General features: G+C 35.6%; 2 protein-coding genes across 2 annotated transcripts; both read left to right on the forward strand.

Annotated features, from left to right (window-relative positions):
• The first annotated feature begins 3,147 nt into the window (after window positions 1-3,147).
• On the forward strand, window positions 3,148-8,438 carry LOC133873657 (uncharacterized). The gene is made up of 4 exons (XM_062311394.1): window positions 3,148-3,268; window positions 3,415-4,590; window positions 6,361-6,493; window positions 8,084-8,438. The coding sequence occupies exons 2-3, from the start codon at window positions 3,539-3,541 to the stop codon at window positions 6,470-6,472; spliced, it is 1,164 nt and encodes a 387-aa protein (XP_062167378.1). The 5' UTR covers window positions 3,148-3,268; window positions 3,415-3,538; the 3' UTR covers window positions 6,473-6,493; window positions 8,084-8,438.
• Window positions 8,439-15,833: 7,395 nt separating this feature from the next.
• LOC133873830 (uncharacterized) lies at window positions 15,834-16,956 on the forward strand. The gene has a single exon (XM_062311603.1). The coding sequence runs from the start codon at window positions 16,053-16,055 to the stop codon at window positions 16,617-16,619; it is 567 nt and encodes a 188-aa protein (XP_062167587.1). The 5' UTR covers window positions 15,834-16,052; the 3' UTR covers window positions 16,620-16,956.
• The last annotated feature ends 1,244 nt before the right edge of the window (window positions 16,957-18,200 follow it).

The following is an 18,200-nucleotide window of genomic DNA, read 5'->3' on the forward strand; positions in this document are numbered from 1 at the left end:
GGAGAGTTGAAATGAATTAATCCATGAGCTGGGCTTCAGCCCTTCTAACACTAAATAGCTAGCATGGGCACCCAGTTGGGTTCTTTTCCCAACGTACTGGGCTTGTAGGTTTATATAAACAAATTTTTGCTTCAAAATCAGTTGTAGAAAATTTCTCTAATTTAATTTATTGATAGATAGAATTAAAATAATTTTCTTAATTTTTGTTCATTATACAATGGGAGATGACCCTCACTATTTTCTTGAAAAAGCGTTCCTGCTGTGGATAAAATCATAAAATTGATTTTTTATCTTTATATGACAAGACACTTTACCAACAAGGAACGTGATCCTCTCCATTTGAAATATCACGTGAAATCGTTTTTACTCTATTATTTTCCTTGCGCTTCTGTTTGGACAGATGGGAAAAAAAATTATGATAATTGATAACCCTTTCTTACTCTATACTAGAGTAATTCTTACTAAGCTCGCCGGCAGAATTGTGCCACAAAGTTTAAGAAACATGACCAAAAGTAGGGAGGTAAATAAATCAGTCTGTTGGACAACCCTCTCGATACTTACTTAGTTTAGTCTGATTCGAACTCGAGCTCGATACTGTAAAAACTCGCTTGTTACTGTAGAAGCTCGCTCGATTAGTAAGTAATACATACCCGATTCGCTCGACAAAACTTGATAGGGGCTTGCGAGCTCAGCTCGTTAAAAGCTTGACTAGATCGCTCGTCCAGCTCATTAGTCCGATTTGTTAGCTCGTTCATATTTCTTATATATTACTAAAAATGAGTTATATAAATTTAAATATGTATATTAGTAATTAAATAATATATGTTATATATGTTACTTAATATATATATATATATATATGTGTGTGTGTGTGTGTGTGTGTGTGTGTGTGTGTGTGTGTGTATTAGTTAACATACTAGCTAATTAGTTCATAAACTAACATATTATCTAATTTATAAACATATACTAAGTAAATGTAATTAACTATATGTTACTTGGTATTATATATATATATATATATATATATATATATATATATATATATATATATATATATATATATATATATATATATATATACACACACACTAAATAAGCATATAGTACACTATCTAAGTAAATATTGTATTACATATTAAATATAATACTTTGATAATAGTATTTAGTATCTTAAACTAACATATTAAGTTATTAATAGTTGTTTGGAGGTTGTTCACAAACTCAGGCTTGAACTCCGCTTTAATCACACATTGAAAAATTTAATAGCCTACCTCGAACTCTAGTTGAGCCGAGCTTGTCGAGTAACCCAACTCGGCTTGGCTCGACTCGAATGTCATTCTCAACAAGCTCGAGCTTGAGTTCGAACTCGCCCGAATTTTAAACAAACTGAACTTGAATACACATTTTATAACTCGGCTCGAATTCAAGCTCGACTCATAAACAAGACAGTCTTGAAATTTTCAAACTTAACTCGGCTCAACTCAACTCAATTATATCCCAATCCAAAAGCTTCAACAATCTCGATCACAAAAGTCATGAGTTAAGGACCCAAATTATCAATCCAAAATTGACTTTGTACAAAATATGTACACGTTTTTATTTTATTTTTTTATTTTTGTTTTAATTTCCCTCAAACAAGTCAGGGATTTATAACAAAGAACAGTGGATCAACCCGTTAAATCAAACAAAAATGAAACCACAATAATGAAACCGACATTTAATTGATGGACAGCATGTGCAACTATAGCAAAGTGACAAGGAACTTGATCGTACCGTCTTTTGGAGGTGACCCTGCGCCAGACAGTTCAATTGTCATTTAAACCAACAATCCATTGATTTAGACGAGGCTCTAATTGCATAATTCGATAGCTCAAACAAAATATTGAAATTTATCAAACACCTTATCTTCGTTGACCTCTCTTTTATCTTCTCTGTCCTCTCTTTATAACCAACCACAAATCCCATTCTCTTCCGCTCAAATTCTGTAAAAACAAAAAAAAAAAAAAACAAAACAAAAAAAAAAACAAAACAAAAAAAAACAAAAAACAATCCCTTCTTTGCTTATCGACAAAGGCTTGCTGCAGTGAAGTGGACTTGTTGAAATTGATGTCTTGCGGCCATGGCTGTAGATAACTTGCTGTAGAGGTGTATCCTCTAATACTGAGAAGCCCCTAGCTTGGTAATCAAAAGACAATCTGAAATGCTCGTTCTTTAGAAATCTGAGGAAGATTGGTCTTTGTTTTTGAAGGGTTGCATTTCTTAGACGAAGGTTTTGGAAAAAAAAAACCCATGAATAATATCTTCCAACAAGCCAAAGTCTAGGGAGAAAAGATTAGACATAACTGAGAAGGGAACGATAGAAATAAATGATATTTTTGGTCTTTTAAAATAAAAATGGGGCAAAATATATAGAAAAATTTTTAGGGGGAAGACAATTATTTTGGGAGGTCAAAATGTAAAGAAACATTTTTAGGGGGGGCAAAAAAATTATTTTGGGGGGACAAATTTATGAACTCATATATTTTAAGTTGAATTTTAAAATTTTTGGGGGGACAGGGTTCGCCCCTGGGCTCAGCCCGCTCAGCTTCATGCTGCTTCCGCACATGCTCTAGAACTCTAGAGACCACGAGATAAAATCCAACAAAGCTGTCGTGCCATCCATGGAGTCCATCGGCAGAATACACTAGCGTTGATCGATTGTGTGCATTGTATAACAAGAAAATTCTATAGATCGAAGCACTGATACCAATTATAACAGTTATTTTATTGTTACTGAATTTTTAGGATTAGGATTTCTGAATTATGAATGTAATTGGAATAAAAATGAAAAGAAATGGAAGATATTTTTAGTAATGAGAGAATTGACGAAGAAACAGTAATGGAAATTACACTGAAATGAAATGGACTTTTCGAAATGTTTCGTTTTCAAAACATTTGAAGTGTTCAGTCTCCAATTTACTAAAGTAAATAATTCACTAATCTCCCTGCAATTAGGTTATTGACCTTTATATACAGATAAGTGAGATAACCTATGCCCATTAGCACTAAACCCAGCCCACTAAGCTATCCAGACCCATTTATCTTATATACACGTTACACATCGCTCTTAAAAAACCCTAACCTAACTTTTTTTTTTGAAACACAAAAAACCCTAGCCTAACTTAGATCAGTTTCTATTCTCTCACACTCAGATTCTCTCTCTTGCCATCGAAGACTCAAAAGCCGTGGCCTGTGACTCTAGGCTCTTAGATCTTCCGCGCCGTGACTCGTCTCCTCTCTCAGATTCTCTCTCATTTTGGCTTTTTTTTCTTTTTTCTTTTTTAATTAAAAAAAAAAAAATATTACGGACCGTATCTCTGATTTTTTGGTAGGTCGGTTTAAGGTTAATGACCTCATTTTGCATTCTGATTGTAGATGATGTGCTTGATTATAAGTTTGATTTTGGGACACTCCTGATTTGTTCTCTGCGCTCCGTTCTGAACAAACCCTAAAATCCCACCGCTCCTCCTCCTTACGAGTGCCCGCCCACGAATACTGCATGGAGGAATCCACGATGCCAGGGCGATGTCTGACTCGGTCACCGTTAGACGAATCGTCTCACTGCCCTCCTACAATTGATTCTTCTCCTTACGACATCGTTTTTCGCATGCCTATAGGGAATGAAGGGAGGAAGATTTCGAGATGGTATGCAATTAAAGTTCTCGCCGACTGTCCTCTGCAGGTCGATAGTGAAGAGATCTTTCCATTTTGGGAAGGTGAACTACCAGACGCCTCTAGCTTTGCAGCCATAGCCCCCCATTTGTATTGTATCGGTGGCAGGCGTTACTTGGATCCTGATTCTCGTGAAACTGATGCTTATAAATTGGACGTTACCCGTCCATCGAAGGAGTGGATTCCTGTTATGTCAATGAATTCTCCCAGATTCCTTTGTAACATCTTGGTAGCAGACGGGAAGTTGCATGTGTTGGCCGGTGATTCTAGTATTTATTCTTGTTCAAACGGCCTGGAACTTGAGGTTTTTGACCCGTTGACTCAAAAATGGGAAGAAGTGCCTGATGATCCTCCAGTTCCTCTGCAATCTCAATTTATTTCTGCAGTTCTTGAGGATCCAACCAGGATTGTCGTTGCCACACAAACAGGACCATGTAATCGTATTTCGGATACTATTCCAAGTACTTTCTATGCATATGACGTGCGGTGTCGTTCCTGGGAGAAGTTTGCTGAGCGCGAGCTAGATACTAGATGTCCTCTGGGACATCTAGGAATTACTGTAACTGCAGGCAATGCACTGTACTGGTTGACAGAACCCACAGAGTTGCTTTCCTACAACATATCCCAGGACCTGTGGCTCGAAGGGAATCTGAAAGGTCTGGGGATATCATTTCTTGATGGATATGATGATCCGCCTTTTCCTGGTTTCGGCCATCTGGAGAACCAAAAGTTCTACCTTTTGCAGTGTGTATCTATTCACGAAATTGAGTGTGTCACAGTTCATGTTGAGCCCACGCAGAAGGAGTTGGTTATATCGGTAGTTGCTATTCGGAAATATGTGACGAATCTCCCCAGCCTAGTATCGGATTGCCTTTCACTGTAAGTTTCGTGCTTTCTCTCGATATATATTCCTTTCTTTTTTTCCCAAACACAACATTTACCGTGCACAACTAGTCTTCCATAATATTTTGGCTAGCTAGTACGCGTACTTTGATATTCATAACTAAAATTTGGATACTAGAAGGATGTTAATTTGGAGGAAAACAACGAGGGATCAAGCTCAATACTTCATCTTGATGGACTTTTGAGTCTCTTTTCGGCATTGAATTTTTCTATCTTAGAAGTGAAGGTTTCATAGATAGAAATAAAAAGTGGTATGAGGTAGCTGTTATATCACAGGAGCCTCAATATCACTCATTCAAATGAGGTGAAATTTATTAATGATGCTATTTTCTTATAGTGTGTACCATATTGTTTTTCCAACTAATTAATAGTGAGGAAATATATGAAGTGTGCATCCTGTTGTGGCTGATTTGATATATGTGAGGTATGAAGCGGGAGTACATATAGTCTCTAACAAGAATAGCAAAAGGATGAAATACGCATGGTCTCATTTGATACCTACAAATCATCGGGTGTGCATAAAGAAATCTTCAAAATGCTGGCAATCTAGAATAGTATTGCTGCCTTTTTCGAAAATGCTGGCAATCTAAAATTTCACCTAATTTGAATGAGTGATATTGAGGCTCCTGTGATATAACAGCTATCTCAGACCACTTTTTATTTCTATCTACGAAACCTTCACTTCTAAGATATATAGAAAAATTCAATGCCGAAAAGAGCTAGCGAGACTCAAAAGTCCATTTTTTTTATTTATTTTTTTTATTCGGTCCCTTTCCCTTTGGGCGGGTCTCTTGGAAAATTGGATATAGCCATATAGGTGTCAGATTTTGGTGTATTTCCTTGGCTCTATGCTTGTACAATGGATTTCTTAACTATATATGAGGTATTAACTGCTTGGATTTGATTGTCAAAATAAGCATGTATGCAAAGAACTTTTTAAGAACAAATGCTTTTTCAAAAAATTAATGGGGGAAAGATGATGATTAATATAATTGAAAATTTTGATTCATAATTTTTGAGTTGGATGAGCAATATTTTTTTCAAATGAAATTTTATGAACATCCTTAGCTATATTCTGTTTTTTTGTTTTTCTATGACATTTTCTTCAATTGAGGAGAAAATTTGTGACTTTAGTAAGGGACTCTAGATCTTAATTACATTAATCAAGTGATAGGTAGAAGAAAACCTTTCTCAATAAAGAATGTAGCTAGACACTATGTTGTGGTGATTTCTTGCGGTTTATAGTCTTGTAGAAGGTGAGCTTGTCTAAGTGCATGTGGTTGCTTTCACAGTGCCATTGACACTGGTAAACTCTTAAACTAACCATTCCTTCCCTAGTTGTCTCATTATGGTATTAATAGTACTTTGAGGGTGTTGCACACCATCTAGTTTGGATGTCAAACATGCTTGATATATTTGTAAATTTCTTTTGCAGAAACATTCATGGACAAGAAATTTTAGTTCTTTGCAAGATCTTTAGAATCTACCAGAAATGTGTGTTATCATGTAATTTAAATATCTTCAAGATCTTAGGAGTCTACAATTATTAAGAGACTAACACGTACATTCATCAAAAGTTAACCTACGATCCTCTTAATGTAGTTCTTGAGCATGACGTACTTGTAAATTTGTAATAGGACTTATGGTGCTGCCATCAATTTTTTTCCTTAACCATGCACTAGGAGGAGAAAATTTAATGTTGCTGTTGGTTATTTGTGTAAGTGCTAATGGGTGTTAAACTTGCAGAGGTAAGCATGAAGTACAAATTAGCGAAGAAGCCAGTCAAGAATCAAAAAACAAAAGAATGAAGTACAATGAGGAAAGAGAAGACTTTGATGATTCCATCATGCATGATTGAGTTGGGACAACTTCTGGATAGGTATCCTACGTCTGATCTGAATTTTTGATGGTTAAAGAAAATTAAGAGATTCTATAGACGAAATACAGGGTTATGCTTCTGGCGGCAACATGTTATATATAGGGTGGTGGTCTCGCTTATGGGGTGAAATCAATACGTTCAAATTAAGAAGAAATATTTGAATATAAATCTCATCGATCTCATAAATATCATACCAAATCCCATCAATCCAATTGATCTCTTTTTTGAGAAATACGATAAATCTAAATCATACAAGTAAAGAGATTTATTCATAGATAAGAAATAGAAAAAACGTGAATGGTGATTTGGATCTATTATGCACCTCTGCTTTTAGCATTGGGTCGACCTCATGCAATAACTGCCATAGATCTATTGTATCTTTTGTTGCATTTCTTCTGGAACATTCACAAACATTTTTTATTATTATTATTGGATCAACTACCATAAACTCAATGCGACTGAATTGATTATCTTTGTGTATAAGGATACTAGATTACCCATTATAAAATATTTAAAAATCATCACAAACTTCCCTTTTTCTTTTCTATTGCAATTTTGTATTATTATATGATGATTTTTTAGATTTCCATATAAAGTTGCTTTGAGGGTTCCTATAAAATGATCCCCATGAATCGGATACTACTATGCTATTTCCTATGCTTGTATTAGGCATAATTGTAGGTTGCTTTCTAATTAAGTGACTATAGTCTAGGTTAGGTATTCTCTATTCCATGTTCTTAGAGCATTCTTAGTATACTCATCAGATTTTAGGAAAACTTCACTTATAACCTTTGATCTTTCATCACTTTTGAAAAAAGGTACCAAAACTTTAAAAAGTGTCAATTTAGCTAATGTTATTCTCAATTTTTTTTTTCAAATGAAATTTTATGACATTTTTTGTTTTTTGTTTTTCTATGACATTTTCTTCAATTAAGGAGGAGAAAATTTATAAATTTGTGACTTTAGTAAGGGACTCTAGATCTTAATTACATTAATCAAGTGATAGGTAGAAAACCTTTCTCAATAAAGCATGTAGCTAGACACTATATTGTGGTGATTTCTTGCGGTTTATAGTCTTGTAGAAGGTGAGCTTGTCTAAGTGCATGTGGTTGCTTTCACAGTGCCATTGACACTGGTAAACTCTTAAACTAACCATTCCTTCCCTAGTTGTCTCATTATGGTATTAATAGTTTGAGGGTGTTGCACACCATCTAGTTTGGATGTCAAACATGCTTGATATATTTGTAAATTTCTTTTGCAGAAACATTCATGGACAAGAAATTTTAGTTATTTGCAAGATCTTTAGAATCTACCAAAAATGTGTGTTGACATGTAATTTAAATATCTTCAAGATCTTAGATGTCTACAATTATTAAGAGACTAACACGTACATTCATTAAAAGTTAACCTACGACCCTCTAAATGTAGTTCTTGAGCATGATGCACTTGTAAAATTGTAATAGGCCTTATGGTGCTGCCATCAATTTTTTTCCTTAACCATGCATAGGACTAGGAGCAAATTTAATGTGCACATAAGAATGACGTTCTGATGGCTATTTGTGTAAGTGCTAATGGGTGTTAAACTTGCAGGGGTAAGCATGAAGTACAAATTAGCGAAGAAGCCATGCAAGAATCAAAAAAATAAAAAAATGAAGCACCAAGAGGAAAGAGAATTATAATTGTAGGTTGCTTTCTTAATTGACTATATTCTAGGTTAGGTATTCTCTATTCCATGTTCTTATGCAAGCGCTTTATTAGAAGATCATGACATTGTCCAATGCTCCTACGTAAATATGTTTTCATTTTTGTTGCATCAAAAGGCTTGTTGAGGCTGGCGATATTTCAAAAAATATGTTTTCATTTTTGTTGAGGCTGGTGATACAGAAAATTATTGTTGTTGCGTCAAAAGGCTTGCAAGTTGAAGTAGAGGTCGATTCACATGGAATGGAAGTTACTCAAGTAAAATTTGTATTATCATGCATAAAAGTAAAATGACTTTTATATTGTTTTGTTTTCTTGCTAAGAAGAAGTAGAGCCATGCTAAGAAGAAGTCTAGCAATGGAATGATACTTAATTTGAATTTAACTTGGCTAAATAGAAATAATTAAACTAGAGTTAAGAGAAGAAAAAAAAAATTAATGGGAAAACACTAGGACTTTGGATCCAATTCTTCTTGAGATGTACATCTTTAATTCAACTAGATGATTAACTCCCGTAATCGGAAGATAGGATAATTATACACTAATTAAAACAAATAAAGTTGATTATATGTTTGATTGAAAATTGGAAAAAATTTACTTAACTCTCTTAAAGTTCCATCACTTTTGAAATCATCCTTCTAAAATTAAAAAAACTCTTAATTTAGTGTTCACTTTTTAACTTTTTTTGCAATGTCACTCATTCCGTTAGAGTTTGGGGTTATTTAGATGGCAAATTGGTGAAACGACATTTATACTCCTTTTTTTTTAAGGAAAAAATCAAATTTATCCTTAATTAAAAATTTAAAATTAAAAAATAAAAATAAATTAAAAAAAAAAACAATGTATTTTGAGAATTTCATGGCCTCTGTTAATGGTAAGATAACATTGCAAAAAATTGAAAGTTTGACAAAATGAATTGAGAATTATTGAACTTTGTTGGGGATAAAATTAACCTCAAAGACACGTGGATTCTGAAATATCTCGGAGTTACGTCTCGGACATTCGTTACGACCCAGCAAAGGAAGATCGTCTAGGTATAATGACCTCTCAGTCTTATCAAACCTGGTGACGGTATGAAATATCCTGAGATCTCCTAGTCTGATCGGAGCGAACATATCTCGGATATTTGTGCCTCGGAGTAATAACGTCTCGGGGTAATATCAAGCCGGTGTGATGGCACCTCAGGGTGATATCAAACCGGTGTGACAACACCTCGGAGTAATAAACGTCTCGGCGTAACAACATCTCGGACCTTCCACAACCCTGTTATGGTGCGGCAATATTCCGAGATCTCTAAGTCGGAGCGAATACATCTCGGATATTATCACCTCGGAGGTTGGCTGAAGTATGCCGCAGTTGTCTTAGAATGCGATAAGGATAGTATGCCAGAAGATCAGGGATAAGTCTCAATTCCATAATTAATGGGATAAGGTAGTTATTGACACAGAATTAAGATTAAAGAGGTACGAACGCAATCAACTTCGGACTCTGCAATTTCATTCGAATTCCCTGAAGATAAGGTTAAAGTTCAACCAAGCTAGGACTCAAACTCCTAATCCAACTAGGCGTCAAGAATTCTGGTAAGACCGCAAGTCCGGCCTATAAATAAGACCGTAGCACCAGGTATGAAAACACGAATTCTCTGAGCTCTTGAAATTAAAAACACTCTTCAGAAAATTGATTTGAACTGACTTAGCCATCGGAGTGGGCATAGTCGGCACCCCCGACGAGTTGTTTGTTCTTTTGCAGGATTGAGGTTGTAGATCAGAACCCAGTAACGAATTACTAGGCGACACGTCACCATACCGAAAACTGTACCAACAAACTTTTAGAGGTAATTATAAAAGTGATGAAAGTTTAGGGGGTTAAGTTAGTATGGGCCATCATTGCAGGATCCTCTTCGGTTCAAGAGGAGCCAATTAGTTTAAGTAGAAGGGCAAACTTGTCATTTTACATTTTTTTTGAATAAATTTGCCCCTCCATTTCAACTAACTGGTTTCTCACCGATTCATTTGAACCGAAGAAGATCCAAATGCCATTACTGCTAGATAGGTAGGACAGTAGGAGGAACTTTCCCTTGGAATGAATAATCTATGGTTGGTGCTTCCACATATCTGACAAGGAAGACGAGATGGACCATTGGAGAAAAGTTGGTATTGTTGAGAACCTTGGGGAATTTTGGTGGATAGCCTTGGAAATGTTGCTGCTACTTGGCATTTGGTGGGGGACCATAGAAGCCATCTTAGCCATGGTGTGGCTTTTGGGTGAAAGGACGTGATTGGAGCTTAATTAACAGAGGACCCATTATGCGGTGTCTTGTTTTTGGGCTGAAAATTACGATTTGGCCCTTTCTGAGAGTAAATTAAGAGCAAACGTGGAGGAATCAGTAGAGCATGAGCTTGCTGCTGATCGAGTAGCATTTAATGGCTGGGAAGTTTTGCGTGAAAATCTTCAAAAGGAAGTTGATTCTCTCGGGTGGCAAAAGAATATGCGAAATAAAGCTGTTAAAAAGAAGGATTTAAACCATTAATAATGAAAGAAATCAAATCTTCATCTGCCATAGGTTTACCTACAGTAGCTAACTCGTCTGACCAAATCTTGGCATTCTGCAAGTATACTGAGCAGGACTTCGCTCCTTGATGCAAGTTCTGCAGTTGCTTCTTCAAATGTGAAATGTGAGATCATGGCTGCGAGGCAAATCTACTTGCTAAGGCAGTCCAAACTTGTCTCGAGGTATTGAGTCCATACATTGTTGACAATACCTTTTTTCGAGAGAGTGACATTGATCCAGCTAAGGATGCACTGATCCTTTCTATTCCAGAGACGAAATTTTGGATTGGGAACTTCTTTGCCTTGATCATCAGTCAAGGAATGCTGAGGGCACGGCTCAGATCCGTCAACGATGCCCATAAGATCATTGCTACGCAATATAAGATCAAATTGTGTCAGCCATTTGAGATAATTGGTGCTTTCAAGTTTGACAGTCACCTGGTGATTGGGATTGGGTAAAGAGAAGGCAGAAGTATCCGTTGAGGTTGTCATAGTGGAGAGAGATAACAAAAATAAACGAAAATAAGGATCAAATGTTTTGACGTGAGACTAAATATGCTCTGTTACCATGAAAACCTGAATGAGTGTATGCTTTGGCTAGCTACCAAAACAGAGAAGATAAGTTCATATAGACAATGTGATTTGACATGTGCGTACAGATGCTTGGAACCCAATCCGTCTTGAAAAAATTCTCATGTGAGCTGTTTCTCCTATCATGCTCCATCTTTCTCGATCTACTGCCTACTTATTTTTAAACATGCTGACCATCTTTCCCCTGTAAATCTACTTTTAGTCTCTTGTAGTTGTAGAAATAGGTAAACATGCTCGAGTATGTAGGAATAAATCATATCTATTTTCCCATTCTGTTGGAATATTGCTTTCAAATCCGAGTGTCAAACATTTGTGATAAGACTTGTCCCTCATGCGAGAACTTTTCTGATGCCCCTGGAATTCTGCTGTTGCTGCTTCTCTTAAGTTTTCTTGGAAAGTCTTTAAGCTGCGATGCTTCTGAAATATCAATTGAATCTAAAAGTCCATAATCCATTACAAATGGTGAGGTAATAGGTTACTGGTAGCCTGGTACGTAAAATGGTTGAAATTCTTCTGCAGTAATTGAAACCTTTGCTATTTTGTACCAAATGCGATAAACACAGGGTACATGGATGGTAGGATGGTAGTCTGAATAGATTAAACTTCTAGCTATAGGAGCATCTTCAATAGAATAGACAAATGGCCATTTTTGATCTTTAGCAGAATATAGATTTATTTGCCTATTTTCTATTAACACTACAAATGTTGTTTATTATTTTTTGGGTAAATGTCTAATAAATCTCTGAGTTGGAGTGTAATTTGAATTCGATCCCTCATTTTTTTTAAATTAGAATTCGGTATTTAACTTTTTCAAGAATTTGAAACAAGCCCTTTCGTGATTTTTCCGTCCATTTTCGCAACTTTCGTTAGTGCCGTGTCTGTATTTTCGCCACATCATCTAAAAATATTATTATTTTTATTTAATTATAAATTTATAAAATTAAAATTTATCAGGGATCTATTAGACACCCCCCAAAAAACAAGGTACTCTATTTTAGAGGCTTTCTCACATATTCAAACTTATTTTTTTTATTTTTTTTTAGCAAAACGGAACCTCCCTGCCAATTATTATGAAACTTATTGTTGAAAATTTCAAATTTGTTCGCATTTTTAATTTTTTCCAACCCCTAATGCCAATGCCTGAAATCCAAACATCTACCAGTTTACATTTTGGAATCCAATCTAAAGCCCGTTTACGATAAATTACACTCTTGACCCACAAATCTACCTCTCTCTTTTTCTTTTTCTTTTTTCTTTTTTTTATTATTATTATTATTATTATTATTATTATATATAGATAAATCTACCTCTCTGATAGTCGTTTTATAAAGGAGAGTTGAAATGAATTAATCCATGAGCTGGGTTTCAGCCCTTTCAACACTAAATAGCTAGCATGGGCACCCAGTTGGGTTCTTTTCCCAACTCCTAACCCGTTAAGCATTTTTCTATTGGGCTTGTAGGTTTATATAAACAAATTTTTGCTTCAAAATCAGTTGCTCTAATTTAATTTATTGATAGATAGAATTAAAATAATTTTCTTAATTTTTATTCATTATACAATGGGAGATGACCCTCACTATTTTCTTGAAAAGCGTTCCTGCCGTGGATAAAATTGATTTTAAATCTTTATATGACAGGACACTTTACCAACAAGGAACGTGATCCTCTCCATTTGAAATATCACGTGAAATTGTTTTTACTCTATTATTTTCCTTATGCTTCTGTTTGGACAGATCGGAAAAAAAATATGATAATTGATAACCCTTCTTACTCTATACTAGAGTAATTCTTACTAAGCTCACCGGCAGAATTGTGCCACAAAGTTTAAGAAACATGTCCAAAAATAAGGATGTAAATAAATCAGTCCGTTCGACGATCGGCTTGATTCTCGTTTGGTTTAGCCCGATTCAAATTCGAACTTGATACTATAGAAATTCGCTCGTTACTGTAGAACCCCGTTCGATTAGTAAGTGGTACATACCCGACTCGCTCAACAAAACTCGATAGAAGCTCGCGAGTTAAGCTTTTTAAAGCTCGGCTAGATCACTCACCGACTCGTTAGTCCGACTCATTAGCTCGTTCATATCTCTTATATATTACTAAAAATGAGTTATATAAATATAAGTATGTATATTAATAATTAAGCAATATATGTTATATATGTTACTTAATATGTGTGTGTGTGTGTGTGTGTATTAGTTAACATACTAACTACTTAGTTCATAAACTAACATATTATCTAATTTATAAACATATGCTAAGTAAATGTAATTAACTATATGTATGCTAAGTAAATGTAATTAACTGTATGTTACTCAATATTTTATATATATATAGACACACACACATACATACACAGACGCATTAAATAAGCATATAGTACACTATCTAAGTAAATATTGTATTACATATTAAATATAATACTTTGATAATAGTATTTAGTATGTTAAACTAACATATTAAGTTATTAATAGTTGTTTGGAAGTTGATCACACATTGAAAAATTTAATAGCCTACTTAGAGCTTTAGTTGAGTCGAGTTTGTCAAGTAACCCAACTCGGCTCGAATGTCATTCTCAACGAGTTCGAGCTTGCCCAAATTTTAAACGAGCCTAACTTGAACACATATTTTATAGTTCGACTAGAATTCGAGTTCGACTATTTAAACTCGACTCATAAACAATTTAGTCTTAAAATTTTCAAATTTAATTCGACTCGATTACATCCCTATCCAAAAGCTTCAACAATCCCGATCACAAAAGTCACGAGTTAAGGACCCAAATTATCAATCCAAAATTGACTTTGCCCAAAATATGTGCACGTTTTTACTTTTTATTTTTATTTTTGTTTTAATCTCCCTCAAACAAATCAGGGATTTATAACAAAGAACAGTGGATCAACCCGTTAAATCAAACAAAAATGAAACCACAATAATGAAACCGACATTTAATTGATGGACAGCATGTGCAACTATAGCAAAGTGACAAGGAACTTGATCGTACCGCCTTTTGGAGGTGACCCAGCGCCAGACAGTTCAATTGTCATTTAAACCAACAATCCATTGATTTAGACGAGCCTCTAATTGCATAATTCGATAGCTCAAACAAAACATATGCTTAATTGTACGTATTACGTTATGTGAACCAATATGCTTTGTGTGAGATTTCATTGCTACGTATTCTGTACGTAGTTAGTATTGAATCTTGGTATTTTACTACCCAATCGGCCCTACTCGACTCACCGCCAACTGACGTTTGTCACTGCATTTTTGCTTTTGACTCCCAACTGAGTTGAACAAAATCCCTTGTTGCCCCCAACCCATTACTTTAGATTTTGACTTTTAATTTTTGACATCATCAGCGGAATGAAATTAGTATGTTATGATTCAACGCTTAACATGTTTAATAAAAATTAGTTGAATTAGAGTTGAGTTATATAACTTTATACCCCTCCATTAATGTCAACACGCGATATTTAACGTTAATAATTTTTTACACAACTTGTAAATTAGGAGTAAAAATACGAGCGGTTAATAATTGTCTACTTACCGCTACCCGTTAACCGCCTAACTGCTTTTGTAGACGAATGGAAAAAATCACTAACCGCCTAAGACAGGGCAATAAGCAATTATAGAAGTAGGTGGAAGCAATTACTAAATGCTAACTGCCTAATTATATGTATATAAAATAACCTCCGTTCATATGGGGTTTTAAATGACACCATATACTTCGCAAAAAAATAAAACAAAAAAGGACCCAAAAACATATAAAATAAGCCTTAAAAAAATTAAATGAAGGCCCAACACATAAAAATAAGCAAAAAAATAACTAAATTTAAAAGTGGTTATGTGGTACGATTATTCCTTTAAATAACCATTAACAAACTATTATTTTATAATCACTAACTGTAACCGTCTTTTCACCCATATTGTAAACTCAATACGAATTCAACAAAAAATTAGCCAAATAGAAATAAAAGGCCAAACTCATTTTATGTATATCAAATGGAAGTTGACATATATAATTTTATACATATGCATGAATACTACTCAAATTTAAGAGGCTAAAACAAATTACCGTCTCAACTTAAGATGAGCCTCTTATTGCATTATTTAATGTGATAGCTCAAACCAAATATTGGAATCGTAATGCTTGCGCCATGTGAACCAATATAGTATATACTTCATTATTCCCGTTTTGTGTATTTGGTATTGTACTAAGCCAACTGATCGACCCGACCACCAACGGGCATTTCACATTTGTCATTGTCGCTCTCATCCTACGGTCGTGTACATCATAATACAATTGTAATTTGACAGAGAGTTGTGGTCTATGTCCATGAATGTTGAGCCAACTAATTAACACTTTTATTTTACCTACTCCTATGCTAACTAAACTCTCGTCCGCCCAGCTGGTTCAAATTTTAAATGCGGGTCCCATCGACGTCCACGTCATCATTAACTCTCTCGCCTACATCTTAGCCAATGGCCACAACTTTTTTCACCTCTTGGGTCTTCGAGGAATCACTTTGTCTTTATATGACTATACGTTTCCACCACCGGCAACCTTAGCCCTCCCACTATGTCCAACAGTTCTACCTCCCGGGTAATCTACCAGTTAACAATCTCTTAGAAACTCCACAGTCCACACGAAAACACACCACAAAAAAAACTTTTGTATTTCCCTTTCGCCCCAACAACAGTTCGATAAAATATCCGCCATGATCGCTCTGAGCAAGCTCGGCTCGGCACTCACCGTGGTGTTTGCCGTCTCTGTCGTAGCCATACTCGCGCAGCTCTTCTGCGTGCTACGGAAGCGGAGAAGGATCCATCGGCAGAGCCTCTCCGGCGGGGAAAATTCTATCTACATCCCCTCAAAGGAGCTCTTCTACTTTTTCTGCTGGAAAAACCAGTCCCGCATCGAGCCCCAGGAAGCTCCATCTCCCTCTCCGCCTCTCTACACGGAAGAAACGACGGAGGTGGACGACGTTTTGAAGTGGCGGGGACTATACATGTACGGACAGTCTAGGTTTTTGTTTACGATCGAGGAGGAGGAGAGAGAGGGTGTGGACTCTGAGAACTGCTCTTCTTCGGAGAAAGGAACGAAGAAATCGAAGAGGGTGATTACGGAGGAGCGCGTTGCAGTCGTTGGGGTGTCGAGTTCGTTGCCAGTGGTGGCCGTGACGGTCGATGTGGACGAAGCGACGCCGTTTTCGACGCCTTGTGCTTCGCCACCTTACTACACTCCTTTGCCTTCTCCTGCTCGCGAGATGGAATGTAGGACCTGAAATCTGACATGGCTGCGAAAATATCCCGATGAGGATGGTATTTCCGGCGATTAAAAGGTACTATTTGTTAGCCTAGCCGTTAACAAACAAGGCCGTAAATATTTCCGACCGCGGGACTTGTTTAACAGTTTTGTAATGTATACATCTATAGGCCTACGACCAAATAGGGGACAACCGCACAAAGCTCGTCCTTTTGGTTCATTTTTGTTTTTGGTTTCTTTTCAGCATGCTTTTTTTTTTTTTTACTGCTGAAATGATTAGTTTCACTGCTGCTCGTACAAAGTATTGCTGAAAAGCAAAAGTGTGAATAAATTTAGTAGCCGTTGGGGGGTCTGTTTGGATTGTGATTATTGTCGTGGAAATGAAAATTAGTGGGCCTTAACGACGGTGGCCCACGAGATTGTCCATAAATGCAAGGCTTCTTATCAGGGGACAAAGTCCGAGCCTAACAGAAGTCGATGGACCAAACAAGCACGAAATAAATAAATAAATTGGCTCTGCAGAGCCGTAACATGGATACTTATTTTTGCCTAAAGCCCATAACACGGATACTTATTAAGATGTTTTCATCTATACGGGCCTCTTAAGTAAGTAAGCTCAATTTGGATAGAGATTAAGTATTATTTTTAACTATATATATATATATAGACTTTCTAAGGAAAATTTTGAAAATTGAAGAAGTAATGGCCCCGACTAAAACTTAGGTTATGTTTAATATACAAAATGGCTATTCTATTAGAAAATGAATAGTTTTTATTAATAATTGAAGAATGTGGAATATAATATAATTAGTATTAAAGTGATAAGCATCTAACATTTGTAGAAAGAGTTAGGTTCCGGAAAGATAGGTAGTGGTGGAGCCACGTTAATGCCAACAGGGGTTGTGGCCCCTGCAATTGTTTTTAAAAAATATTATTTTATAAGAAAATTTGTTAAGTAATTGATCAACCTCACACTGAGCTCTCAGCAAGAGCTCGTCAAAATTGAGATCTTAACAAAACGAGAAATGATATAAATATATATCCACCAACTACGATTGATGTACAATGCTAAAGCATACTGTAGGAACCTCATAAATAGGGTTTCTATTAGAATACTAGACTTGGTAGTATCATTCACTGCTCACCCTGTTGCGAATTACCACAAAAATGGTATAAAGAGTACCGATAAATTTCAAATACGTGGTGGACAAGTTGATAAATGATCATCTAAAGAAATGTGGGTCTGAGACTGAATTCATTCAACTACCAGTTGATTTTAATTTTTTTTTTTCTGTCTTTCAAAGAGGGTAGCTTCTTGCAGTTCTTTTATCCCATCTTTTTTAATGGAGAAAACCGAATTAAATTTATTATCTTGGTTACGCACTATCGAAAGATTAATCAGAAACTGTTTGATAAGAACTTGAAGCAGAACTGTATAGAACTAGGGCTACACAACATAAAAGACTAAACAAAGAAGATCCCAAAGGGCATTTTACGTATAATACTTAAACACTCACCGGCTATTGATCCAAGAATAAAAAGTGACGAATATTATGGTGAAGTACCAAATTACATGAGAAATGTTTATATTTATTGCACT

This window comes from Alnus glutinosa, chromosome 7 (genome assembly GCF_958979055.1).
Source record: "Alnus glutinosa chromosome 7, dhAlnGlut1.1, whole genome shotgun sequence".
In the NCBI taxonomy this organism is placed as follows: Eukaryota; Viridiplantae; Streptophyta; class Magnoliopsida; order Fagales; family Betulaceae; genus Alnus; species Alnus glutinosa.

Coding starts and splice junctions, on each gene's coding strand:
- LOC133873657 (XM_062311394.1), top strand. CDS start 3,539: ATGGAGGAATCCACGATGCCAGGGCGATGTCTGACTCGGTCACCGTTA. Junction 4,591..6,360: donor GTATCGGATTGCCTTTCACT/GTAAGTTTCGTG, acceptor TTAAACTTGCAG/AGGTAAGCATGAAGTACAAA.
- LOC133873830 (XM_062311603.1), top strand. CDS start 16,053: ATGATCGCTCTGAGCAAGCTCGGCTCGGCACTCACCGTGGTGTTTGCC.